This window comes from Drosophila pseudoobscura, chromosome 2, assembly GCF_009870125.1.
Source record: "Drosophila pseudoobscura strain MV-25-SWS-2005 chromosome 2, UCI_Dpse_MV25, whole genome shotgun sequence".
Taxonomy (NCBI): domain Eukaryota; kingdom Metazoa; phylum Arthropoda; class Insecta; order Diptera; family Drosophilidae; genus Drosophila; species Drosophila pseudoobscura.
The window spans coordinates 1,140,878-1,158,496 of NC_046679.1; the positions used below are offsets into that span (position 1 = coordinate 1,140,878).

At 46.8% G+C, this 17,619-nt stretch overlaps 2 protein-coding genes across 2 annotated transcripts; one reads left to right on the top strand and one right to left on the bottom strand.

Annotated features, from left to right (window-relative positions):
• Positions 1-11,484: 11,484 nt before the first annotated feature.
• On the top strand, positions 11,485-12,571 carry LOC4800309 (adenylate kinase). The gene has a single exon (XM_001357561.4). It carries the CDS (start codon positions 11,623-11,625, stop codon positions 12,490-12,492), a length of 870 nt encoding a protein of 289 aa, XP_001357598.2. The 5' UTR covers positions 11,485-11,622; the 3' UTR covers positions 12,493-12,571.
• Positions 12,572-13,484: 913 nt separating this feature from the next.
• On the bottom strand, positions 13,485-14,056 carry LOC4800310 (MD-2-related lipid-recognition protein-like). The gene has a single exon (XM_001357560.4). It carries the CDS (start codon positions 14,013-14,015, stop codon positions 13,533-13,535), a length of 483 nt encoding a protein of 160 aa, XP_001357597.2. The 5' UTR covers positions 14,016-14,056; the 3' UTR covers positions 13,485-13,532.
• Between the last annotated feature and the right edge of the window lie 3,563 nt (positions 14,057-17,619).

A 17,619-nucleotide genomic window follows, 5' to 3' on the forward strand; every position in this document is an offset into this window, starting at 1 on the left:
TGGGAAACGTGTAGTTCTGCGCTTTCCAGGACTTATCACACACACGCACGACCGCACCATTGCACCACCGTCATGCCACGGACCACGGACCACGGACCACGTACCACATACCACCTTTCGCCCCGCTTCGACGTGCCACGGGCTGGCTGAGTGTTGACTTTGCCCCCGTCTGACGCATTATGATGATGTATTAGTAGTGGAATTAAATTTAAAAGCACTGACATGCGCCCGTCCGATCAGGTTGCCCTCTTAATGAAGTCTTTGTTACAGACCTAATTATTAATCCCCCAACAACGACAAAGTGGGAAAGGGAGAGAGAGTGGCCCGGCATGTGTATCCACAAATCTTGGGCAACATCTGCTTGTGTCGACGGATCCGCTGACTGACATTAACTAAAGACCGAAGACCGACGAAACGCCAGAGTTGTGTACAAATTTTAACCGAAATTGGAACCGAATCTCAAAACTTGGGGCCCGGCAACGAAAAACACATTTCGGGGCCAGCTTCAGCTCCAGAATGAAAGATCATTCAGCTGTCAGAATCATTAAGAAATGTGAAATCGTTTAAATATGCTTCGGTTTTGGGGGTCTCATATTTACTCTGCCCTAAACTGAGCTTTCTGTCGGTGGGGAAGCTGAGGGAACGGCTGGAGGAAGGCGCCGAGCCCGACACATGGGCAGGCACGGCTTGAGATGTGAGTCTGCCACATGGCCAGAGTGGGGCACGAATGAGATTATTCGACCGGCGGGGGCTACCTTCAAACTTTGAGGAACTTTTAGCAGTAAATTCCAGCAGGAAATACCAACGGATGATCTAGGCAGAAATTGGTGTGGCTTCATTCATGAAATACGAATGATAGATCACGTTTCTTTATTGGATAAAATATGTTAAAATATATCTTCGAAAGGAATTGCTCTATCCCCTCTACTTCTGTTCCCAAAAATCAATTTATTTTTACAGAACAAAGTGCTCTACAATCCGAATACCCATTCCATTCATAACGACTTCTGAACACTTTTGAAATGAGTTCAGAGAAATAATTTAAACTTCATTTTTTTCTTTTTGGGCAGTAAATAAAAATTCTAAAAAATGAATGCCTGCTTTCAGATCTGTTTCGAAATATGCCACACCCCGAAAAAATCTTCCAATCTTCAAGGGGGGCCACACGTTTGCAAAGTGCGAAACATTTTTATTACGAATTCGTGAGTTTTGCGGCAAATAGCGGCTCGACCCGCGGTCCGCTAATGATTTCTATGCTACACGCAGTACACAGATACAGATACAGATACAATCCCCTATATATCGGCATAGATATTGCACGAGTAGATGTCTAGTTTTTCACTATTATGCAGGGAATGGCGATGGGGCAATAAAAATACTCGGGCATATCAGGAAAACGCTCGTTCCTCATTCCGCAGATGAGAAGACGATGATGAGGCGAGGCTGGCAGCTGCCTCCAACATCCAACCTCGTGTGCCATTCGACACGCCCACAATTGTCGATTGTCTTACGCTCGCACCCACACCGACCCTCACACAGATACTGCGCACACACTAACGAGAGGAGCATTCAAATTTCGGTGCGTTCATTGAAATATGAACGATGGATGGAGTGGAATGGAATGGGATGGGTCGTCGGTCTTTCGGCGATAAAAGTGGTCACAGAGCAGAGCAAAGACCCCGCTGGATGCCGGGGGCAAGAGAGCGATTTTCATATAAAGTACCTTTTGTTGGCATTTTAATGGCGCGCTTTATGGAAGGATTAAGCACATAAACTTGTCAATAACTCGAGTGCCGCCAACACACACTCCACTCGGGGCGACTCTTCTTCCAATACGAGTAATGTCACCGCACTTTGACTAAGAAATCCCACCAGGAACCAGAGACAGAGACAGAGACAGAACCATAGTCAGAGTCATAGAGGGGGCAAAACGATTTTATTTATGAGCTCAACATTAAATTGTTGCCGCATATGTCGTGCTCTTCTTTGGGGGCAGCGGCAGCGGCAGCGGCAGGGGCAGGGGCCAGAAACTTATTAAAAACAATCGGAATAGAGCTCCGAGCACATTATTGATAAACACATAAGAAGGAGAAGAATCAGTTAATGGATTTATGGATGCTGCAGGATGGAGATGGCTGGAGATGGAGAAATGCCAGGGAGACAGCTAAGCGGGCTCTAACTTTTATAGGTATTCGTTAAAGTACGATCTGAATGAATATGGGGTATTCAAGGAGAGAGGATAACAGTGATGTAAAGAAAATAAGTACATATTTGACTGAAAATTAACGATGGTTTAGGATTACGTATCATCAATCATCAATCAAGTAGAACAGTGTCACTTTAGAACTTTACCAGAATGACATATTTAATCAATTTATTGGTATTATTCCAGAATATCTTCAGCACTTCATTGCCTGGCCATCAATTGAAGCTCTTCCCCATAAATAATTCTGGAATAGACTAGTCTTTGAATGTCAAACATTGCTACAGATAGATATATACTGCTTTCCATTGCAATTCCTCGAAGTATTGCCCCATCTTTGAAATTTCTGGATGGAGTAATACAGCATTGCACCTGCACCGAAACAATTCCACGCTGGCCATCGATTTCCCATCGAATGCCTTAATAAACTTGTTTATCCGCCACTCGAAAAAGTCGAGTAAACTCCGTGGATATGCCAAATATGCCAAACATCCATAAAGATGTCCCTCAATAAGCCAGCCAGCGTTTAGGAAACCTTTTAGCAGAGCGGAGAATGGAATGGGGGAAAAATGGAAAACCGAAATCGAGCGAAATGAAAATTGCAAGCCACCGCGCCAGTGGAGGAGAGGAGTGGAGTGGAGTGGAGGGGAACCGAAGCCAGAGGAAGATTACATGCCCCTGCGGCAATTATTTTACGATGCACAAAGGTATTGTTAAAAGGCAAAACATCGAAGGAGGAAGGCAGCCAGGAAGGAAGGAAAAGCGAAACAGCAGCAGGACCCAGAGCTCAGAGCAGGACTCGCAGCAGGAGCAAACAAGCAAACAGCCAAAGCAAAGCCAAATATGTTGAAATGCGGCCAGGACCAAGGACCCAGGACCCAGGACCAAGCAGCCAGAACCGAGGAGTCGTGCGATGCGATGCCGCAGTTCAATATGCAGCGGCAGGCAATATTAAAATATCTTAAGGATATTATGTTATTACGCACACATTACACAGGATCAGGAGATGGGGAAAGGGGGAGGGGAGCGTGGTGCGTGGAGAAGATGGCAGAGAGCTTGAGGGATAGCAGCAGGCAGAAGACTCCACTCAAATGAGATAATTCCCTGTAAAATAATAATAAAATAAGCAACCTTCGGCTCGGAAATCTCTTTCCCATTCTCCCTTTCCCTCTCCCTATCTCTGGAAGCAATCCGAGAGTACGGTTTTTATGATTTTCATATTTTCGCAACCCCCGCGCTTAAGTGCTTTTCAATATGAGTAAAATGCATTAAAGGTATCTTCCACAGAGTCCACATTGTTTGGCCGCCGGCTAGGGAAGCAGCCGCCCAGGAGTGCCACGAGTGGCAGGGGCGGATTGGCCAACCTCCGTAGCAGTGGCAGTGGCAGTGGCAGCATCAGCAGAGTGTGGCAGGAGGCACAAGTTAAGGGATTTTCGTATTAAAACAAAACACACACAGCAATCACGCCCCCAGCTACAGGGCCAAAACCAAAGTGAGCAGAGTCCTGATTCTGGTCGTGGTCCTGCCCCTGATCTGTCGATTCAGCAGAAAAGCGTAGGAAAAACCCCGAATGAGGAGGTTTTCCAAGGCAAATGGAAGACAATTTTTAGTTTTGATCTAAATGCGTCAATAAATTTTAACACTTTCCCGTCGTCGTCGCTCGGGCGACAGAAACAAAAGTCATTTCGAGGCTTACAATAAAATAAAATAGAAAAAAACCAGAATAAAAAAAATGGAGCAGCCAAGTGAGTGGTTAATGGTACCCTGTATTTGCATGAGAAGGAGGGTAGATTCCTTTGAATACAGACTTATTTTTAGTTGTCCTTGCAGTAGGTTTATCCACAAGATTGTTATAAAGAGCTAATAATATTTTTATCAAGAGAAGAAGTTTGGATATTCATCTAAATAATCTTTAAAGAGTTACAATTTGGTCAAACTGTGATCCTTTCTCCTTATCTTTATCACATGTTTATTGAATGATTTTTATTGAGGATGACATTAGCGGGTAATTACCGTAAAGGTTCCAAGGTTCGACATCAGTCGCAATAACCTTCCAGATCTTCTTCGAATATTCATCTCTAAGACTCCCATACTCCCTCTCTCAGTAGTCCCTTCTCCATCTGCATTCCAGGGTATCCCCAAAGTCCACTCCCTGTCATTCCTTCCATTCCAAAACTTACTTTCCTTTCAGCCACCTCAGCATTTTCTTTCGCTTCAAAGCATTCTCTTATCAATGGGGCTCATTTTAAAATCAACGCCTAGTCGTAGTCCTGCACAGTCCTGCGACGTCCTGCTTATTTACGAGAGATGTCAATGACTCGGTTTTGCTGCGAGTTTTCCCAAGTTTTTCATTTCGTTTATGGCTGCTCCACTTATCGCTCCATGTGCATCTCATCTCCCCAAAGAAAAGGCCATTTGGAATGGGACTCCCATCCTCAAAGGAGGATGTAGGAGGTGGCATTGGGCTCGGAGGAGTGTTCTGGGACTGTGACTGACTGTCAGGGGAGTGGCCATATGGTAGTCAGCCCCTCCCCGCCCTTCGAAAGTAAAGCATCAGCAAAGAGTTCGCACAGAGTTAGCCGTAATCCGGCAGAGGACATGGACAGGACATGGCCTGGCAAATTTATCGCCGCTGATAAGCGTTAATAAATTAATTAGAATTATTGAAATGCGTGTGGCGGGGTCCTGCTGCTGCTCCTGTAGCTCCTGCTGCCCTTCCCATGAGGACCGTAGAATGCAGAATGCAAACACAGCTATGGGCATGGACAGGCGACATGTGGCCCGAATATTGGGGGACATGGGGCAGCCATTATGCGCTGATTTGTGTTGCATGCAGAGGGCAGGGCTCTAACCAGGCCTGGTGCTAGGACACGGACACGGACATGGACCGCACACACTTTGAATTAGTTTGTTTGAACTCTCGGCCTGTTATCTCAAGTTGTAGATTTGCAACATTTTGTAGTCATTTCCGGCGCAGGACTCCGTCACGAGCATCACGCATTTGCATTTGCATTTTGGCAGCCCGGACCCCGGACCCCGGACCCCCTACTCTTTCCCCACTTTTATCAATTCAATTTACGCACTTCGCCCCATGAAGGGCCCTGCGAAAATCCCCGAAAAATACTCCCATTTCCCCGACACCAAGGAAAACACACGCACACACAGGGACATTGATTTATGCCCGTTGTCTAAATTTGAGCTTAAATTTCTCCTGCATTGAATTTCCCTACCGCCCTCTCCCACCCACCTTTTCCGCTGCAAACAGAGGAAAACTTTCGGCGTCTTGTTGCGTCATTTTTTCGTTCTTTAATGGCATTAAAAAGTTTTCCCGCCGCTGGCCAAAGTTCCTTCCCGGCACGGAACGCCACGGCACTAAGGTGCCTTTTTTTATTGGCGCCTGGACAAGGACCTGGACCTGTATGCCGGATCCTGTATCCTGGATCCTGGACGTGTTCGCCCCGCAGGAATCCCAATCCCTTGGCTCAAGGTGTCCGGGTCCAGGGCCCTCCAACCATTCGCCAACAGAAGAACAGAAAAAACAGCAAACGAAAAAATTAAATAAAACTTTTTTAGCTCACAAATGTTTTGCTGCTAATTGAAAATATCTGTTGGGTTCAATTAGATGAAGATAAAGGTGCACTGCGAGAAAAAACAGAGGAGATTAATTCAGTAATTCAGTTAAAACACGAGCAGACTTCTCCGATGTCTGAAGATGTTTGAAGACGTTTAATTCTAGAAAAACACGAGAGTAAAATGTAAAATGTACCAATGTTTATCTAATGAATAAATGTGACAAAATAAGTTTCTGGGGAAAGAATCTGTCCATCAGTATAGGGTTTTAAGCGATTTCTATAGTATGATATTATTATCCAAAGAATTATAGTACTTAAACTGCCTTTTCTATGATAATTCTAGATTGAGATTATTGAGATTCTAAGATTAGTAGTTAAAAGTCTTGTTTCGTAAATATATTTTTAAGCATCTCTACATCTACATATGGACTCTTAATAGATGCAGATTATAGATCCTTTCTCTCTGTGTAAGGACACCATTGCACCGTGCGGCGGCGGAGGCGGCAGCGGCTTAAGCGGCTGACTGGCCACGACTAAAACTTTCCCAGGGAGTGGGATATAGCGCAAAAAACTCGCTGATTTAAGCAATTTTTTTCTCCGAGAGAGAACTTTGCACTTGTGTGGCGAGACAAGCGACTTTTCAGCTTTTCAGAGGCTGTGGCTGGAGAGCTGGGGAGCTGCGGAGCTGGAGGGGGAAAGTGCACAGGAATTGATTCGAGGCAATTGTTGGATGAAAAGTTTCCCCCAGTTTAGTGGCATACAAATGAGGCGAGGCTTCACCTGCAGCCAAGGAGCCAAGGAATTGTTCGCGGGCGAAGACTTGGGGTCAAAAGTGAAGGTTAATTGGAGAGACGGATCAGAGCACAGGATAAACTTTGCCCGGTAACAATATTATAGATTTCCATTAAAACTTTAAATTGTTGTAAAGCTTTCCCACAGGATAGATTCATTTTGTGCTTCGACCACTCGATATCTGCCTTCAGTTTGTGTGTCTATATATTGTAATATAATGATCCGAAACACAACCCCACCTGCTGCAGTGTTGTGTACACAATAAATAAACAAAATCAGGCATCAAATTGCCAAACACAAATTGTCAATTAAAAGGTATTTAGGCTTAATACCCACGGCCACGGGTCACGGGACTCTGTCGGGGTCGAGAGAGCGCTTAATCCACGTAAATTAGTGCAAAAATCAAGTGGATACCTTTTGGACGAAGGCTGGTGCGGCCCCCAAAACACGCACCATGACCCCAGCCCCATACTCCCCATCCTCCTGGGGCAGGCAGGCGGCCAGGCAACCGACACCAATAAAGCCAACAAAGCGTTTTTAGGGTTAAGTCCATGTCAAAGTGTCAGTTTAGTATCGGTATCATGTCATGTTGTCTGTTGGTTCGTGGTGTGTGGATGGTACGGATGCTACGGGTGCTACTGGGGCTGATGCTGCCACTGGGGGGGGTTACGGGGGGCAACGGCTGGGCGGAGGGAGGTTTTAATTTCGTGTGTGCTATGCTGTGTGGCAACATCAGGCCCAACAGACGTGTGTGCTCCCCCTTCCCCTCCCTCACCCTCTCGCTCTCTGTGGATTTGCGCTGAAGGTGCAACGTTTTACTAATGAATTTAACAAGGACTCGGACCCCGGCACGTTGCACGTTGCAGCGTTGCATGCTCATTAAAATGTCAGAGCAGAGAAGCGGCAGGCCGAGAGCCTCTGCAGAAGGAAAAGGCCCCGTCGCCTGTCTGGGGGCATCAGCTGCACTTGGCTGCCGTTCTGTTTATCCTGCGATGCCAACATATTTTTCAAATGTTCCGTTTGCATAAGTGAAAAGGCCAAAAAAGGAAGATAGCGTCCCCTTCCAGTAGGGGGACAGGACGGGGGTGGCGGTGTCCAACATTGGCGTCAACACACAGACACGCAGGAGTCCAGGAGACGGCAGGACCAGGAGCGGGGGGAGGGGGAGGAGAGCCACAGGACAACAATGGCGCGTAAATTTACGACTCACCTACGCGACTAGACAGCCCTGCCAGGGTGGCAGTGGCAGGGGCAAGCACATGTGCGGCATATTTAAATTTGTTTTCATGCAGCCAGGAGCAGCCAGGAGCAGCCAGGAGCAGCCAGGAGGAACAGTGGCCAGGATTTGCAGGTTTCGCCTGTTAATCCAATAAAATTCACGTAATTAAATTTGCGCTTCATTTGGCGTCTGTCATTCTTGTTGTTTCGTTCTAACGTTGTTGCGCTGCTGCATTGTTGTTGCGGTGACAAATTTAAAACCTGTTGTCTGCCTGTCGCCCTTTCCTAGCCCCATCCTAACACTCATCCAACCCTTCCCTGCCCTTCCCAGAGGCTGCAGGGATAAAAAACCGAATCAGAATCAGAATCCGAATCACAAATTGTTGTACACGTAGTAATTTTTCAATTGCTGCATAATTGAAGGCAAACCAGTGAACAGGACACCCTCCTCCTCCGCCTCCTCCTCCTCCTCTGTTGGAGTGCAAAAAAAATTGGCAAAATATTGGCAGCAAATTGTCGGCATGACAAAGTTCTACATCCACCCGCCGCCCGGCCCGCCCACATATGCCATATATCCCTGGCCGACAGGCGACTCCTGGCTCCAGCCGCCTGTTGATGTGTGGCTTTGTTTTTTCGAATTTTTTTCTGAATCCCGTTCTCCGGGGGGACTCTGGGGGATTCGTTGACTAGCAATTGTGTGCGTGTGCGCTGGCAGATGAAAAATGATTTTTAATTGTTGAGTGGAGAGTGTTTTGTGGCTGACAGGAACAAAAAAAGAACAGCCAGAGGTGCCTCCCACCCATGCCCTTTCCAGAGAAAAACCCCCCACTTGTATGCTGGTTCTGCGGCTGATAAACTCTTTTGCAATTGTGAAATTGATAACCGAAAGGCGACACGGCACTCATTACTTCCGGCTCGGCAGTCAGACGACCAGCAGATGAGAGCCAAAGGAAGTGTCGTCGTCGATAAGGTCGAGTCCGATAAGACGCCGCCGCACAGATGCAAGTCGCTCTCCAAAGTGCGATGCAGCACTCGGACTTGGGACGGCGGCAGACTTCAAAACGAGCGTGCAACAATCTACAGCTAGAGCTGAAGCTGAAGCTACAGCTATAGCCTTCTCTATGGATCTTCGAGGCGGTGCCTAGTACCGAACGTCACTTTTTCTTATCACTCCGCTGTGGCTGCTGCGGTGGCTGTACTCTCAATCCCACAGGGTACCAGGGGCGTGCTGAGGCTGAATAGATCTCTGCTTAGGCTTGATTACAGGGGGTACTACTCCGTCGAGCACTGCCGCTCTCCCTCCCCCTCTGGACACTGGACACTGGCCACTGGCCTCTGGCCTTTGAGGCTCTTGAAGCGTGTGCCCGTTTCCCATTGCTCACTCAATCAGCGCTTCTGTGGACCCATCAGTGGCGTAGTTTTTCACAAAGCCGCTGAAAGTATTTCGAATACGCTTCCTGGGGGTAATGTACATTTCATAAGAGATAGGGTATAGTTCCAGACATAGACATAAATTTGTACCCATTACAACTATCTTCTTTATGACAATTTTTGGGATATATCTATAATCTTTATAGATTAATCCAGTTACACACAACATTTTTGAAGGTAGAGTTTGGTTTATTTAATCACTTCTACCTTCTGCCTCGACAAAAACCTTTCGACAGGATCTTAAATCTATATTTATTGGATTGATTATAAGTCCTATTCGTTCTCCCCACAATAGATATCAACATATGCCCTATATATGCATCCTTTGTAGAATCCCATTCAAGAGTATCTTTATCTTCGTTGTGACTGCCATGCCCCGCCATCTTGTCTGTCGCTTTTTGTGCGATTTCTGTGACTCGTTTCTTCCAGTGACTCGACTCGGACGCTGCGTCAGATACCGATGGACGACAGCAGCAGCGCGGCTTGTGCCACAATTTTGGCGATTAAAAAAGGATGCACATGAATACTGCGAGCGAATATGAGTGTTTATGGGTGTTTGTTTGAGTGTGTGACCATAATGATGAAATGTAATTTAGCACAGTTCTTTCTCGGAAGAACATCGCAGCGACGCAGTGACGAGAGGTTGACAGACGGAGGGATGGGGGGACGGCGGGTGGGGGGGGGGGATGGCTGTTATCATTATCTGGTTTTGGTTCTGTTTCTCGTTCTCGATGTCGTTCCCGTTGTCGCATTTGGCTTTTCGCTTTGACTTTAATTAAAAATGTTGCGCTTTGTGGCAGCCACACAGTCACAGCCGCAGAGCATAGTCACATTCGCATTCAGATTCGTTTATTCATATTTTGATTTGGATTTCGTTTTTTATATAATTAAAAACAAGAGGAGAAAGGGGTGTCTTGGAGAGCCCGAAACTTTGGACACCCCTTAAAGATCGATCGAGTAGATGGTAGATACATATATGAAATAGATACCAGATAAATACAGAAACGAGAGATGTGTGTGTCAACAAACAACCCCTTTTCGCCATAAGACCCCTATTCTAGGGTACACACAGATCCATAGGTTATACTCTTTGTTCCTTGATCCCCATCTTAGGATACTTCTCCTCCTTTGCATAGTATTCTTCCTGCCAGCTGGAGGAGCCCTTCGATAAACCCCAAAGCAAATGCATTTCCAAGGAGGGGAAGGAGGAGTAGGAGGAGGCTATGATATTAGTGTGTGCAAGATATTAACAGCATATTTGACATAACAATATGGAGAGTGTCCTGCCAAGGACTACAGCCACCCAAGGCAGCAACAGGAAACAATTTCTCATCTTGTGTTGGTTTTTATTAGCCACTCCGAAGGCAGCAGTCGGAACAGAACACTCCACCCACTGAACCACTCCGTGGAGATGGAGGCCACTCCGGAGTCCGCAGTCCGGATAGCAGGCGGCATGCATGGCATCTCCTCATAAGGATCGCCTGCATTCCGGCTTAGCCAGCAGCCAGGACATGCCAAGGATGCGCTGCTCGCCCATAAGACAACATAAAGTATGACAGACATTTTGGCAACACTTGGCAGTCCGTTAGCATCGTTTTTAAATTGTTCCAAGACAAAAGAGCTGTCATAATTCGCTGCAAAATATTGTCACCCAACGAACGGCACTCATATGGCAGCCAATTTGCCTTTCACTTGGCTCTGAATATGGCGCTGGATATGGCTCTGAATCTGGCTGTGGGAAGACATTACTTGGCCATTAAATGGAGAACGTCTTGGCCGCGAAGCCCCAATCCTCCGACTGTCCGGAAGTACGCGCCATTTTCTAATATTGTAACGGAAGCAATTAATATGGTAATAACAATGGAAGAAATCCCAGCAACAGAACTGTCGTCTTAATGGTAATGGACATTCAGTTATTGCTCGTGTAATGAAGTCTCGACGCGGAGATGGATGGCATGGAGAAGTACTTCAAGAGGATATGGCATAACCCTTCAAAAACAAAGATATACATGAGATATGGGACGAAGAAGATGTCTAGTCGGGAGTTTTCTAGTGTGAGAATCATCCCGAGAAGAAAATATGGTATAACCCTAGATATTTCTTAAGAAACACATTAAATCTCTATTTTCGTTCGATATTTCATGTGAAGTGTGCTTCGTTTTTGCTTTCTTGGGGCCGACTTTCGCGCGTCGCCAAAGACAGTGTAGTTTTTGGTGGATTCTTTTATAGGCTTTAATATAATGTAGACTCTTTCAATGCTCAATCATTCGGTGACAACAATTTTCTCATAGCAAACCCTCGAAAACAGCTTCAAACGAGTCTCAAAATCACTCGTTCCTTTCGTCAGATTCCTTGAACTATATTTTTTTCCCCCCAAAAAACACACATTTCGCTGTCTATCCGACAATGTCTTTCCCGAAGACGTTCGACAAGTTGCTCCTCGTGGAGTATGGGGCCGCCTTCATGTACTACATGGAGAAGCACAAGCTCCTGGAGGTGATAAGCCGGCTGCTGGCGGAGGTCTCGGAGCAGCCCGTGGAGGATCTGCGGCACTGGATGGGGGCGAACGTGCGTCGCATCGGCATCGACATCTACACCAAGCACCTGGACGCAGTCCATCGCGGGGTCCCGGGGGACTTCTACCAGCTGCCGAAGACCTGCCTGCACCGCCTCGTGCTCCATGGCAGGCCGGGATCGGGGCGCCGATCCCTGGCCCATGTGCTGGCCAAGCGCTGGGACCTGCTGATCATCGATGCGGATGTCCTCGCGTACCACAGCATCAACGGCCACCGGCAGGACGAGAACACAGGCCAACTGCAAGACGCCATCGAGGAGGACTGCGTTTTCGGGCGCTCCGAGGCCATCGGGAGGATTGTCCAGGAGCGGCTGCTCAAGGAGGACGCCCTGCACCGCGGCTGGATCCTGATCAACTACCCCAACAACCGATGCGAGGCCCGCGAGCTCTTCGAGTGCGCCACGGTGCCGCCCAACCGCCTGATCTTCCTGCAGATCAACGAGCGCATGGCCCGCATGCGCATCCTCACGAAGAGCTACGCGGCGGGGCCCCAGGCGAACTACACCTACCTCGACCGCCAGATGCAGCAGTTCCGCAAGAGCGAGCCCCTCCTGAACGCCTACCTCAGCCAGCGGCGGGAGGTGCTCTACGTGGACGCCACCCCCTGCTTCGAGGAGGTCAAGTGCCACATCATCTCGCAGCTCACGAAGACCCCCTACGTCCTGGGCTTCAAGTACGGCGAGGCCAATGCCACCGTCTGACAGAATCCGAATCGCAAGACAATCTGCTGCAAAATTGAGTAACAATGGACATATTTTATTAAAGGACTTTCGCTCTGATTATTCTCGTTATTATTATTTACTCAAGTGGTGGCTGCTGTCGTTTCACTTTTCTTTTTACTTTGCTTTTGGGGTCAGGCCTATCTGGTGACCTCCGCCCCCCGAAATGTGAATACTTCTCGGGTTTTCGTTTAGGTAAACAAAAAATGAGAGTGAATCGAGTGGCTGTAGGGGAAGATATGGCACAAAAGATACCCTCGGACGAATGAAAGCTATATCTTTGAAATACTATCTTCTTGAGAAAATCTAGATACCAAAACGTTTGATGCTTCGGATGCTAGAACTCGTATAAGTCCTAAGAGAAAAGCTCTCTTTCCGATAGATTTCTATACTTTAGGTATATGTAGTCTGTTCCTATAATACCATATCCAAGAGTACTCTTCCGTCTGGCCGAAGTAGCACTATTCCTCTATTCTTCAAGCTCAAGGCACTCTTTCCAACAGATTGACTCTACCATGAATCCATCTCATATACCGTATCTACAACATCCTCTCCCTAAACCCAATATACCCTCATTCGTCCCCCTTTTAGAGGTCATCAAAAGTGATTTGCTATTTGAATTTTCCACCACTGAAAAATGTGAACAGAAAAACAATAAAAAACGAAGAAAAATGGGGGGAAAAAAAGAAAAACAAATGATTTTATGACCACAACTTAAGTGCTCAATTTTTAATTGTTTGACGACGCTGATAAGACCCTCTGAGGAGAAAGCCGTGGCGAGGGCGAAGGCGGAGGCTTTTTTAATGGCACCCAAAAGTTCAATCAAAGTTTTATACATTTTTTTCTTGTATTTCCCTTCAGCGGACGACAAATGAGTCGCCGGCAAATCTATCTGTTCCGATTCCTGTGTCCGCCGGGATTCCCCAAAGAGCCGTAACCTTAACGATTCCACGGATAATTAAAAAACGCACAAAATTGTTAACAGACGACGCATTTTATTCATTTATTCCCATGACTATCGCCTATCGAACCACCTTGATGTCGATGAGGAAGCAGCACCGCTTGCCGCTCGCGGGATCTTTGAGGGCCCAGCGGATCGTGTAGGCGCTCAGCGGGAACTTTGCCTCGATGGGCACCTCCGTGGTGTAGGTGGCCTGCACGCCGCTTCTCACGGGGCAGCCGGTGGCCTTGCAGGCGTCCCGCTCCAGACTGAGCAGCGGGAGCTCCGTGTTCTCGTCCTTCACCCATCCGAGAGTCGCCCCCAGGCTGTCGGCATCGAATTGCGGCGTAAAGTCGAAGCTCATGACGGCCGGACGGCGGCGGCGGATGTGGCAGGCGGCATTGCTGGCCGCCTGGGGGCAGGGACTCACGCGCACCTGATCCACGGTGCAGACATCCACGCTGTCCGCACAGTTGCGGAAGTTGATCGACTCCCCGTGGACGGACACGGAGACGGACACGATGGCGAGTGCCAGCAGCAGCAGCAGCGAGCCCAGACGCAACATAGCGGATCGAGAGTTATACACGGAATGCACAGATGATAGTCGAAGCGTCTCCGATTATACATGGGTCTGGATTCGGGCTTATCACTGGCCTCCACTGACCTCTTGAACTGAACCCATCGTCAGCGATAAGAGTGCCAGTCCCAAGCGTGTGATCTGATAGGCAATGTACTCAGTCTTGGCAAAGGTTCGACTTCGAAGCCTATCTGCGGCCAGGCGACGGCTATCTCCAAGCGTCAAGGTACGGGCAATATAAAATCTTATCTCTGAACTCGATGGATGCTCTAAGAACTCGTTGAAATACACTAATCATCAAAGAATTTGCAAAGTAACCATGTTGAGACTTTCGCTTAAGAAATTGGCAAAGATACTCGTATATCTCCAACAAGAATTGATAATGGAATCACTAGGATCGACGCAGCACACACGAGGTTTCTCTCTGGAACATCTTCTGTATTTTCTATACGACATCTTCCATTAAAGGACACTTGCATTAGCTATAATCTTTCCATTTTTCTTCTTAATGAGAACTCCATTGGGCGGACATCTCTATAGATTCCAATAGACTATTTAATGTAATCTAATCTGATGTGATTCATTCTGGAATGAACCTCCCAGAGCTGGAAATAACTGAGATTCCAGCTGCTCCGCTCACGTATTACATGGATCGTACACTGAATTCCAGAGTAACTTGAGTAAGGTGCATACATTTCAATGGTACCCGATTTTACAGTTTGCTTTTGAACTGGCTTTTGGTACACTTTAAATATTGATTTATTTTTCATTTAAAACCATACATTCCTCAAACAAAGCATATAGTCGTATATTTAGAACACAATTGTTGATTTTTCGGAACCACAGAATGGAAGATGGTTCCGCTTGTACGAGTGCCATGACAAATGATCGGAATGAGTAGAAGAATCTGTTGAAGCGATGAGCATAAATCTATTAAGATTTCCACAGCCTCAGCCAGAGTCGAATACGATCCAAGACTAATGATGTCCAGTTGAAGCCATAGATCCGAGGCATCTGCTCCACTTTGTTCCCCCATGCCACATGCCACATATGCCAAATAAATCGTCACACTTTTCAGTGTCAGAATTGGGTTCTCGCGATAGAAACCGACGACAGTTGTCAGTCAGGGGCACCCCCCATCCGTGTGCACGTCTCTCGGAAACACGAGACGAATCCCGCGGGGTCTTCGGTGCTCCTCTGGAGCTGGAGCTGGAGCTGCATCAATAGGAGCTGTCAATAGGAGGCTGCCTCCGACAATTGCACGGCTCATTTGCGGCATAGGCAGGGGGCATGTCACCAATCAGCAGACAGCAGACAACAAACAACTGCAACGGAGAGAGAGAGAGAGAGAGAGAGAGAGAGAGAGAGAGTGACAACCTGACACCAGAACCCCAGAAAGCCAGAAAGACAGAACCAGTCCTCAGATCTGGACACACGCTCCATCCTCCATCTGCAATTGGATGCAAGTTTTGTTGTTGCTCGGATCGGATCGGAGTGCCCCCCAGAGGACGCAATTAGCCGCTGAAGGAAAGCGCAACATTTTCGACTAGTTTCCCTCCGATTTTCATATGCAAAACATGTTTTTACGCTCTCAAATTTATATTTCCCAAAAATTGATAGAAAACTTTTTGCAGACTAGCGCATAATTAACACCCCGTTCACCCACCATCCCGCCCTCCCTCTCTCTTTATGATTTCTCCCCGTAATGTTTTCCGCATAAATTATACAAAATATTATTTCTCTGAGGTCTTTCGCCCGTCGTTTTTTATCGCAACTGCTGCTGCTGCTGCTGCTGGCTTTCTGGTTTTTTATCAAAGTCCAGTGAACGGTGAATCAACAGAGAGCCAAACCGAAAGCCAAAACAGAATTAATTCATTAAAGAAATATGCAAAGCATTAAAAACAAGGAAAACGGGGAAAAAGTATCAAGAACTTGATGACGGACGCGGGACGCCCGAAAGAGCAATCACAAAAAAAAGAAATAACGAGAAAAAAATCAACAAAAAAATTTATGAAATTTATGTTTTATTACTTAATGAACTTACCGCAAATTAAGCCAAGGGACGGGACTTTATGGATGGTGGATTGGGGGATCGGGGAAGGGGTATGGTTACTCGACTGAAGGATGAGTCAGGCACCGACCAGGGCGGCCCTGTCTTCAATTAATATGCAAAAAATGTCGCCATCAACGGCCTCCGCTTCATCTGCTGCTCATCAAAGTGTCAGGAGGAGGACGAAGGATGCAGGAGGAGGAGCTGGAAAATCCAGTCCGGGACACTTGAGACACTCGTCCCGCCACAGCCGCCGCACAGACCGGCAGGAAGTGTCCGGACTGCAAATTGGTTAGCAATTAATGGCAACCATTTTTTAATTGAACACACGAGCAGTGGCAGGGGCAGGGGCAGGGGCGGATCGAAGAGCTGTGAAAAGTGAAGAGACCCCGACAGGCAATTGAGAAACGAGTGAACCCTGAAAGCATCCCAGGACGGAGGTTGCGGATCAAAGGTTATCGCGGAGGTTGCGCTTACGATGAAAGACAAGTAATTTTACTCTTCCCAAATTGCGATTAGAAGCTGAAAAGACGCCAAAAGCGAATCGGTAAATACCCTATAAGGAAGTATATGTGTAAAGTCTGAATTGTGTCTGTTGAAGTTCACAAGTGTTCACAAGTATCCCCTTTCCAAGGATATAACTTTTCAGTGTTTCAGCGAAACACCCTGTGCTTATGGAATCCATTATCTTATGGTTCCACCCATGTTGTCAAGAATTTGACTGCAAAATTTCGATGGGATACCGATAGATAAACGATAAACGATCTCTTTTCTCATTCAAGATCATTCTCGCTGAAGGGTATTAGAGGCTTCGACGCACCTATCGAATAATCTTCTACTATTTTTACTATATTTTTAGTGCCAGAGTCCACACATAGGCTGCATACACCCGTCATCCCATAGCCAGTCATAAAAGCAGCAACAACGAGTCTCCACGTGGCGCTAATGATCACATGATTGAAATAAATGACAGTGATTATAATCAATCAAATGATCACAAAATGATAGACAGATGCCCCGATAATCTTGGAATGTGAGCAGGCAAGAAAAAGGTGTTGCTCTTCGGGTCCTCAATGTCCCCAAGGATCGAAAGTACCAGCTATAGAACTAAAAAGAACCCAAAATCCATTTAGAAACGTTCAAATAAAGATCCAGCCTCCTAAAGTATAGCCTTCCATTCATTATCCCGGGAATTGGCCAATCCTGAATGTTCAACCAAAAGAAACTCTTTCATAAATTCCATCTGATGCCAAAGCTGGCCCATCATTTGTGGGTTAAATGGAGCTTGTGATTTGCTCAGATTTGTGCTCCACTAATCTAAGCTCTTGCCCCTGCCCCTGCCCCAGCCCCTGGTCCACGACTAATCTTCAGCCTTCTTCTAGCCCCTCCCACGGTAATGGGGGCGCCCAAATCACCTTCAGGGGGCCATAAAAAAGCAAACAAGACGAAGGAAAATAAAAATACAAATGAAAATGAAAATACAGCAAAGGCAAATGCCGGCAAAACGAAAAAATAATGAACGCTTCTACTCTCGAGTATCTG